The 23050-nt window shown below is 47.0% G+C and overlaps 3 protein-coding genes and 1 pseudogene across 4 annotated transcripts in view; 3 read left to right on the top strand and 1 right to left on the bottom strand.

Moving 5' to 3' along the window:
* LTBP2 (latent transforming growth factor beta binding protein 2) overlaps positions 1-6614 on the top strand; it is a 95027-nt gene extending 88413 nt beyond the window's left edge. The window contains 5 exon segments of the mRNA XM_059690572.1: positions 72-209; positions 290-457; positions 752-1033; positions 2768-2917; positions 3377-6614. Of these exon segments, the coding sequence (XP_059546555.1) occupies positions 72-209; positions 290-457; positions 752-1033; positions 2768-2917; positions 3377-3522 (884 nt within the window). The 3' untranslated portion in view covers positions 3523-6614.
* Positions 6615-10098: 3484 nt separating this feature from the next.
* On the bottom strand, positions 10099-11977 carry ISCA2 (iron-sulfur cluster assembly 2). 2 transcript variants are annotated; one of them, XR_009452056.1, is made up of 5 exons: positions 11865-11977; positions 11522-11624; positions 11312-11427; positions 10456-10847; positions 10099-10251 (listed from the first exon to the last, which is right to left on the bottom strand). XR_009452056.1 is itself a non-coding variant. In XM_059690586.1 (4 exons), exons 1-4 carry the CDS (start codon positions 11933-11935, stop codon positions 10673-10675), a joined length of 465 nt encoding a protein of 154 aa, XP_059546569.1. In that variant the 5' UTR covers positions 11936-11964; the 3' UTR covers positions 10099-10672. The 2 variants fall into 2 exon arrangements, 1 of the variants encoding a protein (XP_059546569.1); XM_059690586.1 differs by having other exon boundaries at positions 10099-10847; positions 11865-11964.
* Positions 11978-12260: 283 nt separating this feature from the next.
* On the top strand, positions 12261-22305 carry NPC2 (NPC intracellular cholesterol transporter 2). The gene is made up of 4 exons (XM_059690595.1): positions 12261-12443; positions 16150-16257; positions 18598-18770; positions 21574-22305. Exons 1-4 carry the CDS (start codon positions 12362-12364, stop codon positions 21658-21660), a joined length of 450 nt encoding a protein of 149 aa, XP_059546578.1. The 5' UTR covers positions 12261-12361; the 3' UTR covers positions 21661-22305.
* LOC132223020 (U2 spliceosomal RNA) lies at positions 17714-17812 on the top strand (annotated as a pseudogene).
* Positions 22306-23050: the final 745 nt, after the last annotated feature.

Raw genomic sequence — 23050 nt, forward strand, 5'->3', positions numbered from 1 at the left:
CCTGAAAGTGGTCCGTGGGCAAGCCGTCCTGGCACTGCCCCCCCTGTTCCTCCGTCTTCCTGCCCCCACAGATCATGACGAGTGCCAGGACATGGCCTGCGAGAACGGCGAATGCGTGAACACGGAGGGCTCTTTCCACTGCTTCTGCAGCCCGCCCCTCACCCTGGACCTCAGCCAGCAGCGCTGCGTGAACAGCACCAGTGGCATGGGTCAGTGGGCCTGGGATGGTGGGGCCGCAGGGGGAGCGGACCTAGACTGGGGACTTAAGGGCCTCTTTCTGTGCCACCAGAGGACCTGCCTGACCATGACATCCACATGGACATCTGCTGGAAAAAAGTCACCAATTACGTGTGCAGCCAACCCCTGCACGGGCGCCGCACCACCTACACGGAATGCTGCTGCCAGGATGGCGAGGCCTGGAGCCAGCAGTGTGCCCTGTGCCCCCCCACGAGCTCCGGTGAGAGGCGGCCTGCGCCTGCACGGAGGGAGGGGAGACCTTGCAGAGCCGGCTGGGCCTCAGGGTGGAGAGTGCCCTCGCCTTGGGAGGGGGGGTTAGAAAGGAGTGGTGGCCCTGTCTTCAGTCCCTGCTGTTTGGGAATAAAGTGGGGCAGGCGGTGGGGCACAGCCAGGAGCTCTCAGAGGGCCGGTCCCGCGTGCTCCCTCTCCACGGGATCGTGAGCCAGGGGACAGCACGCCAGGCTGTCACCTCCAGGAGCCGGGCCCAGCTTCCCCTCTCTCCCCTCCCTGACAGAGGTCTACGCTCAGCTGTGCAACGTGGCCCGGATTGAAGCCGAGCGGGAGGCTGGGGTCCACTTCCGACCAGGCTACGAGTACGGCCCAGGGTCTGAGGACCTGCACTACGGCCTCTATGGCCCAGATGGGGCCCCCTTCTACAACTACCTGGGCCCCGAGGACGCCATCCCTGAGCTGCCCTTCCCCAACACAGCCGGCCACCCAGGAGACCACGTGCCAGGCCTGGAGTCTCCCCTGCAGCCCTCAGAGCTCCAGCCCCGCTACGTGGCCAGCCACCCAGGTCTGTGTTACTGCAGAAATGGGGAGGAGGTGGGCACAGCGTTGCTTCGCTTCCATCTCCTCCACCTGCTAATCGCTGCCAGCAGGGTGAGGACAGGGAGGGGGAAGGGGCTCCGAGGCCTCTCAGGGGTCGCTCAGGGGACCACTCTGCATGCCCAAGTCGGACCCGAACGACTGCCTCCGGTAAACTAGCACAGGAGACACAGAGGCACAGGACACCGCCGTCCCAACCTCAAAAGCTTCCTTCCCCGCGGGAGGAAGTTGAGAGTGGGAGAAAACGGGTAGAGAAAGCAGGTACACACCGTACTGTCCAGTTTTCTCCCTCACCCTTAGGTATACAGAACAGCCTGCTCTACAAGTTCAAACTTGTGACCCGAAATGTTAACTCAGGATTTACAATCACTTTATTTATTTATTTATTTATTTATTTATTTATTTATTTATTTATTTACGTTTTTATTCATTTGAGAGAGAGAGAAGAAGGGAGAGGAATAGATAGAAACTTTGATGAGAGACATTGATCAGCTGCCTTCTGTACGCCCCCTATTGGGGATCGAGTCTGCAACCTGGGCCTGTGCCCTGACCAGGAATCGAACTGTGACCCCTGGTTCATAGGTCAATGCTCAACCACTGAGTCATACCAGCCAGGTGGGATTTATAATCACTTTTTTTAAAAAAATGTATTTTATTGATTTTTTACAGAGAGGAAGGGAGAGAGATAGAGAGTTAGAAACATCGATGAGAGAAAAACATTGATCAGCTGCCTCCTGCACATCTCCTACTGGGGATGTGCCCGCAACCCAGGTACATGCCCTTGACCGGAATCGAACCTGGGACCTTTCAGTCCGCAAGCCAACGCTCTATCCACTGAGCCAAACCGGTTTCGGCAATAATCACTTTTTTTATTTGCATTTATTTTATTGATTTCAGAGAGGAAGGGAGAGGCAGTGAGAGATAGAAACACCAATGATGAGAGAGAATCATTGATTGGCTGCCTCCTGCACACCCCCTATTGGGAATCGAGCCCCAAACCAGGCATGTGCCCTAACAGGGAACCGAACCTGTGACCTCCTGATTCATAGGTTGATGCTCAACCACTGAACCATGCCGGCCAGGCTACAATCACTTTAAAGGCCCACTGTGGTGACTTGGTTTGTAGGTGGGAGTGACCCCAGCACTCAGGACTCGGATGGAGTCTAATGAGGAAGTCCGGCCTGGCATCTGTCAGTGTGCCTGCCACAGGCACAGCCACCTTCCCTGACTGGTTCAGACTGCAGTGAGGTTAGGGATGGCGTCTTTTTCAGGGTGGGAGTTGCTTAGAGAGAGAAGTGGATTAGGCAGACCTGCTAGTTCTGCTTTGTGTTGAGTAGGGGTAATCTACTGTTGCTGCCAATACCCTCCCTGCAGGAAAAAAAAAAAAAAGTGTTTTAACAAAACACCCTCCCACCAACCACAACAAAACCAAAACTGTAATGATACCCACTGCTCAGGAGCCCTGGCATTATGAAAGCAGTGAATCCCTACCTTCTTAGAGGCCTCATTTAAAGGTCTACCCCTCCCAAAATGACTCTTATTTTTAAAGAGCATTGCCTTTTGTTTTAGCCTCTTTCTGTGAAAGTTTTATGACCCTTCCCACCCTCACCCCAGGAACTCAACAGGGGCCACTCTTTGTAGTGGAGGGTGAGGGTCCAGGGTTGGGTCCAGGCCTCAGCTCCCTTCTCTGACTTCCTACCAGAACACCAGGCTGGCTTCGAAGGGCTTCAGGCAGAGGAGTGTGGCATCCTGAACGGCTGTGAGAACGGCCGCTGTGTGCGTGTGCGGGAGGGCTACACCTGTGACTGCTTCGAGGGCTTCCAGCTGGACATGGCCCACATGGCCTGTGTGGGTAAGTTTAGCCTCAGAGTGGCAATGCCCGGGAAGCACTGATGTCTCCCTGTGGGAAAGTCAGATTGGCCCTTGCTCACCTTAGGGATGGATGCACAACTAAACTCGGGTCCACAATCCACTGTGGCCCCCTAGGAAGGCTGTCCAGCGCCAGGTCGGGTGGTGAGAAAGCTCCAAAGGAAGGTTGCACGCTGTGTTTAGAAAGCTTTCCATGGAGGTGCCTACACAGAAAAAAGACAGGGACAAGAGTATGGCCACTCTCCTGGGCACAGCATGGGCTCACCACCACCTGCTTTGTGTCCCCGAGTTGTTTAGTTTGGGCGGTGACTTCAGCCTCTGGCTGCTGTACCTAAGATTGCCCTGCAGGGTGGGGGCCGGGATTGGTGATCAGAGGGCCAGAGGCAACAGGCCAGAGACCCTCGGGCTCCTGCCATCTCTCTCCTGCCTTCCTTCTCCTTAGATGTGAATGAGTGTGATGACTTGAACGGGCCTGCTGCACTCTGTGCCCATGGTCACTGCGAGAACACGGAGGGCTCCTACCGCTGCCACTGCTCCCCCGGTTATGTGGCCGAGGCAGGGCCCCCCCACTGCACTGCCAAGGAGTAGCAGTGAGGGGTCAGTGTCGGCAGCTACCTGCAAACGGGCCTCAGGCAGGGGCCTTGAGGACGCTTTCCTAGCTGGGAAGATACCATGAAGTCATCGGGCAGGAGGCCCTGCAGCCCCACTCCCAGCCAGCCTTGCCTGCTTTTCATCTCTCCCAGTTTAGGCTCGGGCTGTGAGCTTGTCACTGCCTCCGTGCCACCATGCCCTTGCTTGGCTCAAACACCACCAAATGCTTTAATGCTTCAGCCACTGGCCACAAGGCCCAGTCCGCCATCTGTCCTGGCCTGACTATGAGATGCTTACCAAAGGACGGCCCTCATCCTCCCCCGCAAGCTGTGCAAACGTGCAAGGCCCTCTGGCCTTACACCGCACCTTTTCCAGCCACGATCCACCTATCATCCTGATGACTGCAAAACTGGGTCAGAGGCTACATCTGTCGTAGGATGGGCCTTCAGAATCTGTGGAGCACAAAAGGACTGGAGAAAGTTTGGGGAGTGACTCCAACGCCTCCTACCAAGAACCATCACTGCCACTTAGCCAGTCTGGTCTGGACCAGATTTTGCCACATCATTTTATAGCCACTTCTGTGGCCCCTGGGAGGAGCAGAAGATCCCCTCATCCGGAAAAGCAAGACTGATACCAGCTTGCTGAGTGTAAGAGACACAAATGAAGGGGAGCAAGAAGACTGAGAAAGCAAGAGGGAAATATTAAAAATATAGGGAATTGAGAAAAAGAAAAGGGGTGGGGAGCCAGGGCTTCACACAAATCTAAAGAAAATATTCAGTTGCTTTGAGTAAATATTCAAAATGTACCCAGCGGTAGCGCCTTTACACAAGACAGGGTGCCCGTCTCGGAAGACCTGCTCCGTACAGGAAACACCTTTCTCCTGGGCTCTCCTTTTGTGGGCACCAGTTTGAGTGTTAAAAATAAAGAGGTCTATTTCCTAGCTTGTGGGATACAGCGTAATCCTGTTTGGGGGGAAGCCAGATTTCCTGTTGTTTCTCCTCTCTTCTCAGAAGCCTCTGCCCTCTCAACCTTCATAAAATGGCTGGCTGGCATTCCTCTGAGTGCACAAGGAAAGACCCACTCCAACCTTGGCTAGCTGGGAATTTAGTTAGAAGAAAGAAATGTACATCCGGGCTCTTCACTTTGGTTTCACATGAAACCACATTTCTTTACCACGTTGGCTAAGTCTAAACATTAGCGAGGAGGCTGTGCCTACCTCTCGTGAGCTCTGCCAGTAGCCTGTGATGGGGTTCCAGTGGGAAAAGGGTCTTTACTCTTCTGAGATGAGAAAGCTCTGACTTTGTTTTCCTCTAATGAACTGCAATGTAAATGAGCAAGGCTCCCTGTGCCTGGAGACATGGAAATGAATACTATTTTCTTAATTTAATCTGTCCTGTCCTACCTGCTGCTCTGATTGTCAGCCATCACATAACTTATTGAATGCTTGCTCTGTGCTAGGCAATGTTGAGTGCTATACCCAAATTTCATTTAATTATCCAACAATCCCATTTACTATTTTTATTCCCAACTCACAAATGAAAACATCCTGACCCTCACTCACAATAAAAGAAATGCAAGTGAAACCACTGAAACGCTCTTGTCAGTTGGCAAGCATCTGGGGAAAGAGGCACATGCATAGCTGACGGAAGTGTAAAGTGATACAGCTTCTGAAAGGATATGGAAATGTCTTTCAATATTATAAAAGCACTTACTCTTTGAATCAATAATTCCACTTCTAGGAATTTAATCTTCAGCTATTTTCTCACCAAATGTGAAATGACATATGTAAGAGGTTATGGTATAGCATTATTTGTAATAGCAAGAGATTAGAAACAATTACTATTAACTGCTATGGAGCCCTAAAAAGAAAAAGTGGCTCTAAATGCCTTGATAGGATATCCAAAATAGATGAAGGGGAAAGGAGGGTTGTATAGCAAAGTGTAACACATGCTGCTACTTGTCTAAAGAAAGGGGAGAATTGGGTATTCGCTAACTCCATCTTACACCCCATGTTTCAGAGAATGTCACCATTCCTCAATATACCCTGCTGGCACTGTGCTTCCTTAAGTGCTGTTCCCATTGCCCCTCCTCCTCTCTCACCACCCTGCTTGCCCTTCCAGAGACATTTCGTGCATATACACACATTTCTATGTACTAAAAACACAAACAGCATGCTATGCATGCTGTCCTATACTTGCTTTTTTCACTTAATTATAAGATTTCTCTCTTGGGCCGTGACCAGCATGGCTAGAGAGCGGACGAGTCCTGAGTAGGGACGGCTGGGGATTGAGAAAAGGAAAAAAAGAGACAGACACAAAGACTTTAAGTAAAGCTGGGACCAGGTGGGACGCTGCCCTCAGATGGAGACACAGTGACCCAGAGCTAGTACAGGGCATTTATTATATACAGCATGATACCGGGAAGTTTTACTAGAGTTTAAGACAAAGGAAATTATGTGAAATCATGGTTAAAGATCAAGCTGCAATTCTTCATTCTTGTGACTTCTTTGTAATTGTCACTCCTGGCTGAGCCCAGATCATTGCATCCGTTCCTGGCGCCTGGCTGAACTTAGATAATGAAACCCACCCCCTGGTGCCTGAGCTAAAGGTCAGGCTGACAACATACCTGCCTCTGGCAAGGTATGTTTCCAGGACGTGGCTCTGCTGACACCACTGGACTCAGCTGACAATCAGCTCATGCACCTTCCCAGGCGCTCTCTACACTTAATACATACTTGCACATACAGGCTCTCTCATCCTGTTTTATAAGTGTATACTATGCCATTGAATGGATAAATCATAATTTATTTAATCAGCCCCCTACTGGTGGACATTTCCATTGTTTTCTAACTTTTGCTATTAAAAACAATGCTATAATGATTATTCTTGTGCAAATGTTATTTCATATTATTTCTATGGATTATATACCTGTGGGCTAAATTCTTAGAAACAATGGTAACTTGTGGGGAGGATGACAGGGTGGATGGGTACAGTATTGGAACACTTTTTCATTGTATCCCCTTTTGTGTCTCTTGGAATTTTGTACCATATGTATTACCCATTCAAAAAAATAAAATATTTTTAAATACAGCTGCTGGCCATAGACTATTTAAATGTTTTGTCTCTTTATATATGTACCTGACTATACTTTACAAATAAAGCCAGATAATAATTATTTCAAACTTTTTTTAAAAATTCACTTGTTTTATTTTTTGTTAATCCTCACCTGAGAATATTTTTCCATTGATTTTTTAGAGAGAGTGGAAAGGAGGGGGAGAGACACACAGAAACATTGATGTGAGAGAGACACAGATGGGTTGCCTCCCGCATGCACCCCAACCAGGGCCAGGAATCAAGCATGCAACTGAGGTACATGCCCTTGACCAGAATCAAATCTGGGACCCTTCAGTCCGCAGGCTGACACTCTATCCACTGAGTCAAACCGGCTTGGACTCAAAATTTCTTAAAGCAAACTTCCCTTAAGCAGTCCTGTGGTATTTCCATGGAGAAATGGCAGAGAAATTTTTAAAAAGCAATCATTAATGCCTATCTTAGATACATAGAAAAGTAGAGTTTCCTGCTTGACACAAACATACAGAACCGTAATGCTGCCGTGAACAGTGTTAGGCCCTGCCCGCTGCAAGCTGTGTGACATCAGCTCAGGGCGAGAGTCTAAGGGAGAGCTATCCCATGACCATCAGTGCTGCCCACTTCTCTATACAGGATGTCCCTGCCAAATGTCAACCTTCCACTAGGATGCTTTATAGCAAAAGGCCAAAAGAATAGTACTCAGTTCTCAGAAAAAAAGAGTATCTTCTACTATTTTCTCCTAATCATAGAGAAACGAAGGGTAGGTGGGAAACCTATAGTTTTCATACCACTAGTCACTATCAATCACATACCTAAAGCATCATGCCACAAGGTAAGATCTGGACGTTGGCCAAAGGCCCCCTCTTTGGAGCAACAACATAAAGCTATTCACAACATAAAGCAGATCCAGGGCTCCCCTGCCTCTGGTTCCTGTGCTATTATGTTTTGCTAAGGCAAAGGGTAGGGCATGATGCCCCACGCACTGACTAGCCTGCATATACAGTTAAATAAAATCAAGTCTGCAACAAATAGGGCCTTAATAAGCTCCCCTTGAAAGTAAAGGGAGGCAAAAAAAAAAAAAAAAAAAAAACCCAAACCCAAAACCCTCCCTTCTGATGTTAAGAGAGTATAAAGTTTTCCTAAATGAATTTGCAGTGAGCAAAATTTGTGAAACTACCTGCTGGCTTTTATGGCCTGCCAGGAAGAGGACATCTGGTCAGAAAGTGCCTGCAAGAGATCCTAAACCTGTTTATATTGCTTACTGTTTATTCCCAACAAACTGCCACTGTCCCCACGCTGTGTTCTTAAAATTTCTGTCACCCACCTCCGATGGAGACTTCTGGTTATTTGAGGTTCCCCCATAAAGCTTTCTGTGTGAAATAAGGTGATTTCTCCCAAATCCACTCTTTCTACACACAAAATTCCAGGTTTCCCACTAACAGTAGGTACTTACATATAGGCATTCTAAGAGACCTTGTTCTGCCTAATAAACCACTACAATTCAATGGTTTATTTAGCTACTAAAGCTATTATGCTGATGCTCACTATAAATTTTAAAATCACGAAATCAATAAGTAACCCACAAAAATATTCTGGAAGAATATTTCTAACACTTAAAATATAGCAAGATCTCTTTTTTGAGGGAAGATGAAAGGACTTATACTGAGCTGAAAATCTTATTAGGCCAGGTACTGGCAGCTATTTTCAATGTCTTAGTAAAGTTACACACAGATGCTTCCATGGTACACTAGTTTCTGCCTCCTTCCATGAAAATCTGCTAAGAAATCTGCTCAGGTTTCTGAGTGTCCCCTTCTTCCCTCTTTGTACACATTGTCTACACATGATCAGTTTTCTCGAAGTCCTAGATTTTCCCATGTTAAATATGTAAGCATCTAAGTTTCTATCTCAGATACTTTGTCTCTAAGTCTGTATTGCCATTCTTTAATGGTAAATTCTTTTATTGAATGACCTTAATTCTTTTTTTTTTTTTTTAATATTTTATTGAGTTTTTACAGAGAGGAAAGGAGAGAGATAGAGAGTTAGAAACATCGATGAGAGAGAAACATCGACCAGCTGCCTCCTGCACACCCCCCACTGGGGATGTGCCCGCAACCAAGGCACATGCCCCTGACCGGAATCGAACCTGGGACCCCTCAGTCCGCAGGCCGACGCTCTATCCACTGAGCCAAACCGGTTTCGGCAAATGACCTTAATTCTAATTCAGTCTAGAAATGGTTCAATCCAGTCCAGAAATGCAGGTTTTTGCTGTAACGAACTTTTACTAGTAGGCTCTGGAGGAAAAGGTGTGTTTAACCAATAATTCTTCCAGAATCAATTTGGGTGTAGTTTCCCAAGATTAGTATTTATAAATCATTCCTCATGGGGGTGGTATTTTTGTCTTTTTTTAGTTGTCAGTCCATGCAATTCTGGCTCCCCAAGCAGTCAGATACATACCACAGCAATTTCTAGCTCTGTAGCCTATATAAAAGCTATACCCAAATAAGTACTTTAATTTTTTTTTTTAATCCTCACCCAAGGATATGTTTTTATTGATTTCTAGAGAGGAAGGGGGAGAGAGAGAAAGGACAGAAGCATCGATTGGTTGCCTGATTGAACTCACACCCCAGATATATGCCCTGACCAGGAACTGAACCCGTAACTTTTTGGTGTATTGGACAACAGAGTCACCCACCCAGGGCCCAAATAAGTACTTTAAAATTCATTGGAATTTGTGGCTTAAAATGCTTTTACTTCAGTAATCCTAAAATCAAGTTGCCAGGTTTAAGAAATAAATATACAGGATGCCCTGTTAAATTTAAATTTCAGATACACAACAAAGAATTTTTAGTATATCTCATACAATATTTGGGACACACTTATACTAAAAATTATTTACTGTTCATCTGAAATTCAAATTCAACTGGGTAGCCTGCATTTTATCTGGTAATTCAACCTAAAAGAAAATCCCCGAGTATCTATTATCTATTCCAACAAAAGGGACCAGTTTCTGCTATGTGTGAGACCAGAGGCGTTTTACGCCGTAAGGTAAGTGAAGCCACATATCCTTAAAAGATTCAGTCACTAAATGATCACAGAATCTTGAAATGTCTGTAGGAATGTGGCGGCTATTTTCCAAGTGATTAAGGCATCAGTGGGAGTTAGGTCTGTTTTCTGAGTGACGGGCTTTTTGGTTTTGTGAATCTCAATTCTGAGTATGTAAGAGGGATAGAGGGGATAAATGGTGATGGAAAAAAGAAAATTAAAATTTAAAAATAAATAAAATAAAAACAGAATTCTGAGTGTGGTAAGAAAATCTATCTGCCCTAGCACATGGGCAGTGGAGCATGAGCTGCACAGAAAATAAGGACAAGTCCAGGAGCACGTTCAGGAAGGGCGAGATGCCTTTCCCATCCTCTCTGGCCTACCAATGAGCGTTCACGCTATTTAATCTGTGACTCTGATTCAAAACACAAGTAAACGGGGCTTGCTTCAAAACGAGGCTTTTATACAGAGTTAGACATCTATGTACAAGCAGCTCTGAAGGCCAGAGAAGCAGCTCACATTTTGGAACCTTGGAGCCTCTCCAGACTACACTGGGTTTCAAACTAGTTCTTAAACAAACCTTAGGGAGCAGCACCTAGAGCAGGGGTCCTCAAACTGCGGCCCGCGGGCCACATGCGGCCCGCCGAAAACATTTGTTTTTTCACTTCAAAATAAGCTACGTGCAGTGTGCATAGGAATTTGTTCATGGTTGTTGTTTTTTTAAACTATAGCCCGGCCCTCCAACGGTCTGAGGGACAGTGAACGGGCGCCCTGTTTAAAAAGTTTGAGGACCGCTGACCTAGAGCCTTGGCCTTAGAAGGGTGCAGGAGAAATTAAGTCAAGAGTCAAGATTGCTTCACATTCTGGAAAACACAGTGGCAACACACAACACTCCTGGATTGCGGGAAACCAAATCGTGGGAGGGACATGATTGGAAGGAAACCCCTAACATCGATGAATTCCAGGCGCCTGGAAGGGGTCCCCGTGGCAGCCACGCTGGGCCGCCTGCCATCTCATCAAAGCTTGACGGAGAAGGAAGAGCCACAGGAGCAGCCCTTCTCCGCCTGCGGGTTGTTCAGCACTTGGAAGGAGCTTCGGATCAGCTCCTGGCAGAAGTCCACGTGGGCGCCTTTCACGAAGGCCAAGCTATCAGAGTCAACCACCACTCGGGCCCCGCCCTGTTCGAATACCCTGGGGAGGAAAAAACAAAAACACAAAAAGCAAACCACACACAGGACAGCATCAGTGACGATCCTAAACACCAACACCCCCACACTCCGAGCCCTGGCGTGAGAGGTGCGCATTCCGGGTTTTCCAAAACGGTGCCGATTTTGGAGGCAGAAAGATCCAACGGAACGACTCCTGGGAAACGTTTGGAAATTCAGACCCGGCACCTCATCCGGCCTAACTCCCATCGGCGACCCCGCGGGCCCAGGAAGGCCCACCTCCCTCCTGTAACTGGGTTCTTTGGAATCAGGACAGCCCGCCTTCACGTGCACCCCCCCACCCCCACCCCCACCCCCGTGCGCGGGAGGGGTGGTGTGGAGCATCCTGAGCAACCCGCTCAAGTCCGGAATAAAAGTGCGCCTTCAGCTCCACACACGCTTCCCCTCCCGCGCACTCCGAGGACCCCCGCCCCCTCCCCTCCTCCTTGCCTGTCGTCGGGGTGGATCACTGTGTCCAGCGAAAATCGGTACTGGAATCCGGAGCATCCACCCCCCTCCACCTCCAGCCGGAGGAATTCTGCCCCTTGGGTGATCTCCAGGAGCCTCTGAAACGCAGGACGAGGGGGTCAGGCCCGCCCGTCGGGGCGGCAGAAGGGTGGGCCCCGGGGAGGCCCCGGTCCCGGCCGCCGCCCCCCTCACCTGGACGCAGCTGTTGGTGAGGTGAACCTGGCCTTCGTCAGCCTCGGGGCTGGAGGACGACGCTTCCCGAAGCGCCGGAGGTCGGGCGGACGCCGCGAGGAGCCTACCACACGCAAAGGGCGGACGGTGAGCCCGCGAGCAGAGGGACACCTGGCGACCCCCACCTGGACGGCCTCCCGCCACACCCGGCGACTCCCACTGCACTATCTCACGACAGACCTGGCGACCTCCAACCGGACAGCCTCGCGCCACACCCTCACCTCCCCCGGACCTTCATTTCCGCTTAGTCCGGGAAGTCACAAAACCTAAACACACTTCCCAAGTGTCCTTGTAAGCTGGGTACCTGCTCCTCCGCCAGGGGGTGACCGCTCTCAGGGCCGCCGCCGTTAGGGACAAGCCCCTGGCGGCCGCCATCTTCCTCAGCAAACCCCGCCCCTCGCGTCGCCCCAATCCCCTTCTCCGCCAGCGCCTCGGAGGCGGGACCCCAAGAGACCCTGCCTCTGAGCACGCCTATTGGGCGGTGCGAGTAGCGGAGGCATGTTATTGGCTAGGAATGCTCCCATTGCGAAAGTGAGAATGCATCCACCCAGCCGAGACCTGCCGAGAGAGGCGGGGCGGAGATGTATCCGAGTCCGCTGGGCGGCCGAGCGGACAGTGTGGGCGGAGACCGAGCGGGGCCTGGTCCCAGCAGCCGGGGGCGGGGCGTGGGCGGGCCGAGGCCTTGTTTGCGGGCGCCAGGTCGCCGGATAGAGCTCCTCCCCGACCCCGCCCCGGCAGGTTTATCTTGTGACTCCGGCGGCCGCTTCTTCCTTCCTTGCGCTTGGAAGTTCCTCAGCAGCAATGTGTTGCTTGGCCGCCGCGCTCCTGCTCCTGGCGCTCGGCACCTCCGCCCTGGCCGAGCCGGTGCACTTCAAGGATTGCGGTGAGTCCCGGGCCCGCCGGAGGTTCCGCGCTCTCGGCGGGAGCCTCCGCCGGCACCTCGCGCTGAGACCAGAGCTCGGTGGGGCGGGTCCCCGTCGGCGGCCAGGCTCAGCCTCGGACCCCTCTTGGAGTGGGGTCGGTTCGGGCGGGGGAGAAGGTGTCGTCCTCAGGAAACTCGCCCACCCACAGCTTTGTCTCTGACCCTGGAACGCGCGTGTGGGGTCCCTGGACGTCCCCGGCGATGGGTGGACCTTCTGCCGAAGTTTCCTAAAGTTTGCAGGGCAGACACGTAAAGGTCCATAGACAGCGCGGGAGCGAGGGGAGGGGCGCACAACTTGTATTTTTGCCTTGTATCTTGGATGACCTCTCCCTCCCCACTGTGTTTGCTTTTCCTTTTTAACTTACCTTTTGCTGACAAGTCGAAAGTCAGTTCTCCTTTTCGTGATTAACTCCGTTAGCGTTCTGGGGGGGCTATGGAATGTTGTCATTTCCTCCTATCTATAGAACTCGTGTTCCTGGTCGCAGCGTGTGACACTTACTTCCCCCCCACCCCCCTTGCCGCGGTGGTTGGAGTCTCGTTGGGAAATAAAAGGAGGGGGAGGGGTGTAGAAATTGTGAGTTCGTTCGGTCAGTTCTACAGAATTGATTGCTCCTGCTGAAGCTTCCTGAAGTGAAGCGGTATAATGATAAGTGCAAGGCATGAGACTGATTTTATAAAATTCGTGAGCTGGAAGGGAACTTGGAGATCCTATAGTCAGTCATTGAATTCCAGAGATGTTAGGTAACTTAACCAAAGTAACAGAGCAGAACAGCCAGCGTAAGTTTGCTCCTTTATATCCAGTTCCCAAGTAATAGTAAATGCTATTTACTAAGTAATAACCGGCCAACAGTCTTTATTCCTTCATCAGCCTGTCCCCTAGCTCCCAACTTTGCTTTTGCTTCGACATGAATTTTGATGACATAGTGGAAAGGTATCCCCTCGTTTACTTTTTCAACAAAGCAGAGTTGGGGGCCAGGGGACAGATTGATGAAGGAATAAAGACTGTTGGCCGGTTATTACTTAACAAATGCGGTTCCTTTCCCTCTGTTAAATTTAGTGGCCAACATTTGGATGAAGACACTGTCTTAACTCGTTCAACCCTCATAATCTGTTTTCTAGATGAGGAAACAGGCACATAGAGTACCTTGCCCAAGTTCTCGCAACTAATAAGCAATAAGAAACTAGTGTGTGTTTTTGAGCCACTTTGGGTTTCAGTGGTAACCTTGGGAAAAAAAAAATTAAATCCAAACATTGTTCTACTCCTTTGAAAAAAGCAGGTGTATACCTACGGCAAGAACTTCTTAAGGGAAGGAGGGTTTCCGCTACAGATTTTCAATTTACTTTTGAATTGGGAAATACAATGTAAAAACTTTAGTGCCCACATCAAAAGTTTTTGAGTTCCACTGTGTGGAGTGGCATCTCCTCAAGTGAGAAGTAGGGCCAGGCAAACTAGTTTTGCAATTTTTGCAGGTTGGGACTGAGGAGTTAGTGCTGTTGACATTGGGAGTGCAAGAACCTCTTGTCAGCTGAAAAACTGGATGAAGGAGCTACAAGTACCATCCTTTACTCAGTTCCTTGTAGATCATGTGACCCAGCCTTGAAAGAAGCAGGCAGAAAAGCTAGATTCAGAAAGCTTTGGTATAAGCACTGATTTTCAATAGGTTGTTGATTAAAGTTCTGGGTCCCCCCTCCTCTTCCCCCCCCCTCCCCCCATCCATGGAGGTTATGACAGAGTGGAACAGAGTGCTTAGAGAAGAGAATTCTTGAGTGTAGAGTTTGAGAACGTTGCCATGGTGGAGAAACAAGCTGGGGATACGGTACTTACAGACTAGCTGGAGCAGCGTTGGTCAGTATGGTGACTGTTACGCCCAAGAGCACCTGAGCTTCTCACTTCATATCCTACAGGACGGTGATGACAAAGCAAGTAACGTGCTCTCAGCCTTCAGTTTGCTTTCTGTCTTCATGCATTCTACTTTAGAGACAGTCTATTCTATCACCTGGATCCCTAATTTCTACCCACAAAGTATATTTGAGATGAGAGGCCCACCTTGTGTGGCAAAAGGGAACATGCTAATCCACCCGGGAGCAGCTACTCTAGATTAAATTTATGGGCTGAATCCTGGTATGATTACAATAATTAGTAAATAGTTATACAGTTGCCCCCCTTTATCCATGGGGAATATGTTTTGAGACCCCCAGTGGATTTCTGAAACCGTGGATAGCACCGAACCCTATGCAAGGTGGGCAAAACTAGGTTTACAGGTGTTCATATAGGAAATAATACAATAATTAATAAATAGTAACGCAAGAATAAACTCTGTTTTGCATACTTACCATTGTAAACCTACTTTTGCCACCCCCCTCCCCCCGTATATACCATGTTTTTTCCTATACATACATACCTTTTCACATAAAGGAGGCGCTGTACAGCTTCTCTTCGGCATATATGAATTGCCAGCATCACTACTGTTCTTTGGGGCCATCCCTTTATTAAGTAAAGTGAGGGTGACTTGAACACAAGCATTGTAATACGGGACAATCAGATGCTAAGTGTCTTGCTGAGCAAAGGGGTGAGTCATGTCCTGGGTGAGACATGCTATTCTCAATTTAAAACTTATGGATTGTTTATTTCTGGAATTTTCCATTTAATCTTTTTGGACCACAGTTAACCATGAGTAACTGAAACCGCAGAAAGAGAAACCGTGGATAAAGGGAACATACTGCATAGCATGACTATGTTCCAAACACTTATCTCAGAGCTACATGTGTGTTAGCTCACCTGCTCTATGAGGTAGGTACTGTTACTATCCCCAGAGAGGTTAAGTATCTTGCCTTGAGGTTACACAGTAAGTAATGGAGCCATTATTGAGATTAGTAAGATTTCAAACCCAGGCATGAGGTCTGAGTCTACCTCTCAACAGTGGTGGCTGAATTGCAGAGCTTGCCCTTACCCTGTTACAGGCAGTGTTAACAGGCAGTTCTCTTGCATTCTCTCCCACTCAGCTGTCCAGTGTTGGGGCCTGAGTGAGATGACGGGATTTTTAATGATTTGTGCCTTACCTTTTCTGATCAAGCATTTATTGTGAACAAATAGCACTTTTGTCCTTTTTTAGACTGATTTTTTTTTTAAAGGACACATACCTTGCCCCAAAAATACTTATTTTGAAGAACACAGGTTTCCAAAGTGGAGTGTACACATCTGTGTATTGGAGATGAATGCTTAAAGTTGTTCTTATTGGTGGGCATATACAAAGCTTGGAGACCACTAATTTGGAGAGATACCAGTACTGGATTGAAAGATGGTGAGGGAGGGCAGTTTGGGAGCAGCCAGTGTCAAGATTCCAAATGGAAGCAGTAGTGCTGGGACTTGAGCCATCACTTGTATGATATGTGTGCTGCTTTAAAATCGGGGAGGGGGGGGTGTTTGGGGGGAGGATTTTTCATGGTATAGACCTCCCAGGTTACAGAGCAGTGGAGTGGCTATATATATTTAATGTCCTTAATTCCCCTTCACGCATCAAATATGAGCAGTTCCCTGGAGATCGCTGATGGTCAAAGGAGAAAGAGCTCACCCTAACTGGGAGAATAGAGCATCTTCACATTAGGTAGGGACAACCTACGTGGTTTATTTTTTCTCCTATTTCAACTCATTTTTCTTCTTTTGCAGGTTCCGGGGTTGGAGTTATAAAGGAAGTGAATGTGATCCCATGCCCCATTCAGCCCTGCCATCTGCAGAAAGGGCAGTCTTACGCTGTCAATGTCACCTTCACCAGTAGTGAGTAAAAGTGGCTCTTACCTTCAACTTCATCTTAAACATAACATCAGTCTCAAGTATTGGGATGAGCATGGGAATGTGGGGGAGGGGAATTGCAGTAAGAATTCTGTGATGCCGGGGCTGACCGGCAGACCCTGAACGACGGATGAATGATTCCTCTAACACACGTTTCTGTGATAGAGAGGGCTAAGGCACTACTTGGCCATCACTGCCAAGTAGCCCTGTTCGCCTGCCTCCTTTGGCTTTTATTGTAACACAGCTTGAACTAAAATTAACCTCTAGATACAATCAGCAGAATAAGTATCCTTGAGAAAGTATATGCTTCTACAAGGTCGAGTCTTTAAAGACTAAACATAGAGATTCTAGCAAAACACCCTGGGGGTCGGACTTGTTTGGAAAAGTCAAGGTAGGAGCTGCCGCGGCAAGGTCCCCTCAGAGGCTCTCGACCTTTTGCGAATCCTCCTTACAGACATTCCAATTGCGTCGCGTGCTTCCCCACACTGTGACCTCCCTTCCAGCCTGTGTATAGCTAGGATTGGCTATATCCTTGGACATCCTTCTCATATGGGGTTCCCATATTGCCTGTTTCCCAAAGTCCAGACTTCCTCAAAGCAAAGAGAGATTTCCATGTGTTCACAGGTGAGAGAAGACAGCTTGGCTCTCTGTGTCCTATTTCGGACCATATTGTGCAGTAGGCTTTTATGGGAATGTCAGCTATTTAGCTACAGACTTCAGAGTATTAGTACAGATCCCAATTCTGTAGACTTTGGAACTCCTCTAAATGTTATTTTAAGCAATATGCCTTCTAGCTATTAAGTCTGTGTTCTGCCTCAAAACACAAGAGTAATTAATATTTAGGTTTAGGGAACTCACTGGGGACCCAAGAAGCAATCAAAAAATCTGAGAAATCTCTTGAACTTGAAGAAACATTGGAACCTGTTGCTTTCTGGTACCACATTCATCAGCTTCAGATTTCCAGGAATCTAGATAACCGCATAATCTTTATTTCTAGGGAGGTATCTACCCTGAATCCTTCTTTTATTTTCTATCCTTTGGAACTAGATTAGACAGTCTAATAAGACTATCAAAACACACTTTCCCATTGCACTGAAGACTGGAGAATGGGTCTTCCTGGCTGAGCTGAAAAAGCAGACTGGCAGGAAGCAGAGCAAAGCAGATCATGGAGGCGCAGAGCAGAGCTGTCTAGTCAGAGAGGGCCTGGCCCAGCACTGCCTCACAGCCATGCTGTATCACAGTTAAGCTGTTTTTCACTGAATAAAGTTTCCTTCTTCACTGCACATATCCCCCACTCCTGTCATCTCTTATTCTTAAGCCTAAAGACATCTCTAAGTACTAGAATTATTTTCTTTCCTGGCCTCTCTATTGTTCCAATTAAAAAAAAGTGACTTCTAAACAAAAGTAATCACCAACCCAGACAGAGAGAAAGAAACAGTCCATCGCTTCTCTGCTTTTGGGCTAAGATTAAGTGTAGTACCTGTTCTTACCAGTTTAATATCTGATACATCCTCTCAGTACTCTGGAAACGGTACACACACACACACACACACACACACACACACACACACAGCAGAGCCAATAGTCCGGATCTCCAGAATGACCTAACAGCTTATAATTCTGGTTGCCCTCATTTTATTATATTTATTCCTCCTGCCCATCTTTTCATCTGGAGGGCAGAGCTTAGCCAGAAATGCACCTCTTTCTAATCTTACCCAGTTTCTAAAGGGTTACCTCTTTTTCTACTGCTACAGTCCATGGTATGTATATAGATTCTGTATTCCTTCTTTCTACATTGCCTTCTATTTTATTCTTAATTTCTAATGGAATCCTTTGTGTGGGAGTATTTGAGAATTCAGAGACCAGCCTCCTAAAACTCTTTAAGATACATAATCCACTTTGACAGAAACTGATGGGAATAGTAAATAGAAAGTTAACAGCCAAAAATCAGTTACTTTGTTGAATGAGATTATTTATCCAAGTAGCTCTGATTCTCTTGAGAAACTGTGAAAGGCAGTGAGGGGCAAGGTGGGGTTAAAAGCAAAGAAAACAATTCTTTGTGTGTGTGTTTTGCACTGATACCCTTTTTTTTTTTTTTGCATAATTCAGTAATTTTTCAAGTTTTGTAGTAAATGCTTGCTCTGCATTCACAGAGGTACAAAGCATAACTACAAAGAGAAATAGACCCTAGGAATTAAGAGCTGTAAACATTATGGTTTGCTATCATAGCAATGCGGTTGATCGAGAATATATCTGAATTTTTATTTAGAGTTTGGAAATAGGCTGTTTCCATCACTATTCTCTCTTTTTTTTTTTTCCTCTTAGGTACTCAGTCTCAAGGGAGCAAAGCCGTGGTGCATGGCATCGTGATGGGCGTCCCAATTGCCTTTGCCATTCCTGAACCTGATGGTTGTAAGAGTGGAGTCACCTGCCCCATCGAAAAAAACAAGACTTACAACTACATGGCTAAACTGCCAGTGAAGAGTGCGTACCCCTCGGTAAGTGACCTTGTTGTTGAGGACACTGGAGATCTTGTGACTAGATTAGATATCTGAGAGGGGGGCAGGAAGAAAAAAGTGGAGTTGAGTCCTTCTACTCTGTGAAGTAAAGGTGCCTGAGGGAAGGAAATAAGTTAGAGTGTTAGGAATCACGAGGTACACAGATATTTTTTTAGAGTTCTTTTGTTCTTTGTCTATAGCCTAATAGATAGCCATTTTTATATACAACTAGAGCCCCATTGCACGAAATTCGTGCATGGGGCGGGGGGTGGGGTAGGGCGGGATCCCCTCAGCCCAGCCTGCACCCTCTCCAATCTGGGACATCCCTCTCACAATCCAGGACTGCTGGCTCCTAACTGCTCACCTGCCTGCCTGCCTGATCGCCCCTAACTGACCCCCCCTGCCATCCTGGTTTCCCCTAACTGCCCCCCTCCACCAGCCTGGTTGCCCCCAATTGCCCCCCTCTGCCAGCCTGGTTGCCCCCAACTCCCCCCCTACACCCCCACTGGCCTGGTCACCCCAACTGCTCCACCCCACCTGCTAGGTTGCCCCAACTGCCTCCCCTGCCAGCCTGGACTGGTCACCCCACGCAGCTTGCTGTTCAGTTGTTTGGTCGTCCCTCGCTAACCTCCCTGCCGGCCAGGTCGCCCCATGCAGCCTGCTGTTCAGTCGTTTGGCCGTCCCTCACTAACTCCCCTGCTGGCTTGGTCACCCTACGCAGCCTGCTATTCGGTCGTCTGTCCGGTGGTTTCGGTTGTGACGGCCCCTGGCTTTTTATATATTAGGATATTTCACTGGACCACTCTTTGTAGAGATGATATTATTCCTTTTTTACAGTTGAAGAAATTTGAGCTTCCAATATTATGCAATATGAACAGAGTCCACTCTGCAAAGGAATATTACAGCCTAGACTTAGAGCCAAGTCTTGTGATTTCAAAACCTGTAAAGTGTCAAAAGATTTAAAATTTTTTTTAAAATATATTTTATTGATTTTTTACAGAGAGGAAGGGAGAGAGGTAGAGAGTTAGAAACATCAATAAGAGAGAAACATCCATCAGCTGCCTCCTGCACACTCCCTACTGGGGATGTGCCCGCAACCCAGTACATGCCCCTGACCGGAATCGAACCCGGGACCTTTCAGTCCGCAGGCCGACGCTCTATCCACTGAGCCAAACCGGTTTCGGCAGATTTTAGTCAGATATCAAATAATTCAAGATTTCAAGTTGTCATAGCATTATCATCAGAAAATCCTGGTTTCTCCATTAATCTGTTAACAAGAGAGAAGTAGCTTGTTAGCTCCATAGCAGAGAGGTAGCTTTTCCACTCTTCTTTCTCCCCTCCACACCCCTCCAACCCCTACTTACCTTCACCTCTGACTCACCCTGCCATGCCTACTTTTTCTTCTACCAAACATTTATAAAATAGAGCCTGCTGGAATGGACCTGTATTAAAATTAAGAATCTTGATAAGAATGGAGGAAGTAAAGGGATTACTTTTTTTTTTTTTTAATATATTCCATTGATTTTCTACAGAGAGGAAGGGAGAGAGACAGAGAGTCAGAAACATCGATGAGAGAGAAACATCCATCAGCTGCCTCCCGCACATCCCCCACTGGGGAAGTGCCCGCAACCCAGGTACATGCCCTTGACCAGAATCGAACCTGGGACCCTTCAGTCCGCAGGCCAACGCTCTATCCACTGAGCCAACCCAGTTTCGGCGGGATTACTTTTTTCCAGGAGCAATCTGGCCATTGATTTTCTAGAAATGGCAAGTAATTAAAGAACATCCTAAAAAGTCTCTAATGTAGCGAGTCTATGTTTAAGGGATGTCAGAGACCCTATAGGTTAGGGACAGGTTTGTAGATTAATATGCAAAGTAGCATTATAATCGCGGGCGTTTTGGAGCCTCAATTATTTATATAGTGTGTCTAGTTAGGGCCTGATAGATAGTAGGCACTTTCTATGTGGTAGTTATTAAGTGAATTAATTTTATTTGAAAAACAGCTTAAACTTAAACTATGTTAATTTAAGTACTAAGGGAAACAGTAGTTAATGTATACTTGTTCTTGAAAAACTTACAAAACAAGGTTAGAGAAACCTGGGTATCACTGTCATTCAAATGTTGAATTTTAAGAAAGGAAATAAAAATACAGTTTAAGCCCTGGCTGTTGTGACTCTTTTGGTTGAAGCTTTGTCCTGTACACCGAACGGTCTCAGGTTCGATCCCCAGTCAGGGTACGTGTGGGAGACAACCGATCAGTGTTTCTCTCACACATCAATCTTTCTCTCTCTCTCCCCTTTTCTCTAAAATCAATTTTTTTAAAAGCAGTTTAGAGAATTTAACTGAAACTATATGCTACAAGGATTATCCTTCCTGAAATTATTCATATGGTAGTAAACTTCTTTGGACATCCTTTCTGCTTTGATAGTTTCATTTCCAACTAACCAGTAAATTTCTTATACTTAACAATCTCTGCTCTTCATGGTTACAATTGGGAAAAGCTGAATCAGATTGCCAAATACAAGAGAAATTGTCTCAGTGTAAAATTATTTTTTATGTAAGCCTTCATTTATGGAAAAAATGCTTTAGACATTATATTTGATAAGTTTACTAGGTTATTATTCTAAAGTTTAAATACACAGGCTGTGTCCACTTCCCAAGCAGCTTTCCTGATGCCATGATTTAAGAAAAAATGCGTGAGGAATTGGGCAATTTATTACAATGTACTCGTAGGATTCATAGTTAAACCAATTGAGATGAGATCCTATTTTCATTTTTCTCAATTCTTTTTCTCATTCTCCAGATAAAACTGGTGGTGAAGTGGGAACTTCGGGATGACAAAGACCAGTGTCTCTTCTGCTGGGAAATCCCAGTACAGCTTGAAAACTAGAGCTGTTTGATGCCAGTATGTCCGTCTGGGGATGAGAGCATGAGTGGAGGGAGGGGAGGAGAAGCCAAGTCTAAACTAAATCAGTGCCATAAGAGGAAAGGAATTTCTAAACTGCTGTTTATGCCTCTCAACTTCCAACTGCATCTCAGACCCTGTTTCCGGAGAGCTTAGAACTGCTGCCCGTGTAATATCTTTTGTAAAAGGGTTGAAGGAAAGAAGAGAGTGTGTAGGGATTGACCTAATTGTCTTCAGTGTTTTTTACTGTTGGAATAAGGAGGGTCCAGTCAGACAGGACCAGAATGAGGTTGCTTAGGGATATTAGATAACCTGCCCTGAGGTTATTGGCCCTTGCAGTGGAGGACAGGTTCCAAACCACATTCCTCGAGCTGGGGTGTTACATCTCCAAGTGCCTCATTGAGTTCAGTGCATCATTGAGTCAGTAACAAGCCTGCTGACTCTTGACAGCGCCTCCAGCTCCACTGCCTCAACAATAATGACTTGGTCTCCAGTGGTATCCCGCGTTTCAGCAGAGGGGGAGGTGGTCTGCGACAAACTCAACTCTGGGTGGCTGGTTCTCCGTGGTTATCTCATTTCTCCTTTTCTGTCTTAAGTGGTTTTCATTAAATTCAACAATTGATTAGCAGATGTTTGGTTTTTGGTGTGGTATTTTTTTTTGAACATTAATTTGATTTTTTTATGCACCTGGAAATGTCCCTTTGAATAAATAAAAACTTGGCAATCTTCTGCATTTGTGCTTAGGTCACCCGCTTCTATCAGAGTATTTCCCCCAGATCCACGGAAGGTGGATGGATACCCAGTCCCATGGTCCCAGAGTGCAGTAAAGACACAACTCTCAGAAACTGCCTTTTGTCCCCTTCTTGCCCAGTTAGATCTTAGCTATCTACTAGTATTTTATAGGAAATGACTTTGTTCTGCTTTATTTGCATAAGCTTATACCACCAACTGTGCTTGAAACAAGCAGTGAAAGCCAACATCATCTAGTTGAATAATAACATCGGAAAGGGCAAGGGAACGGAATTGAAGTGGGTGGGGGTGGTGAGTTCAGTTGCAAGTTGGCGTGAAGCATAGTAGTCTTTTGGGAACTTTCCACGAGGCAAGCCTAGAAGCTTAAAAATGACGTGAAGTTGCAAGTAATGGCTGCATTAATTAAATCCTGTTTCCTGCGCTTGAAGTACAAGTGTAATCATGGGGCATAGATTTTGCTGCCTGTTTTAATCAGTGTACTACCAGTCAGCTTGTAGCTGTCACAGGGATCACCCGCTAGTCACAAGTGAGTTGTGTAATGTGGACCTTGAAAGGCTTGCCTGTTTTTGGTTAGGGTGTTTATACAGCAAATAAGTCATTTGGTCCAGTTCTTTTCATCCCACTA

Source organism: Myotis daubentonii, chromosome 1 (assembly GCF_963259705.1).
Source record: "Myotis daubentonii chromosome 1, mMyoDau2.1, whole genome shotgun sequence".
NCBI lineage: Eukaryota > Metazoa > Chordata > Mammalia > Chiroptera > Vespertilionidae > Myotis > Myotis daubentonii.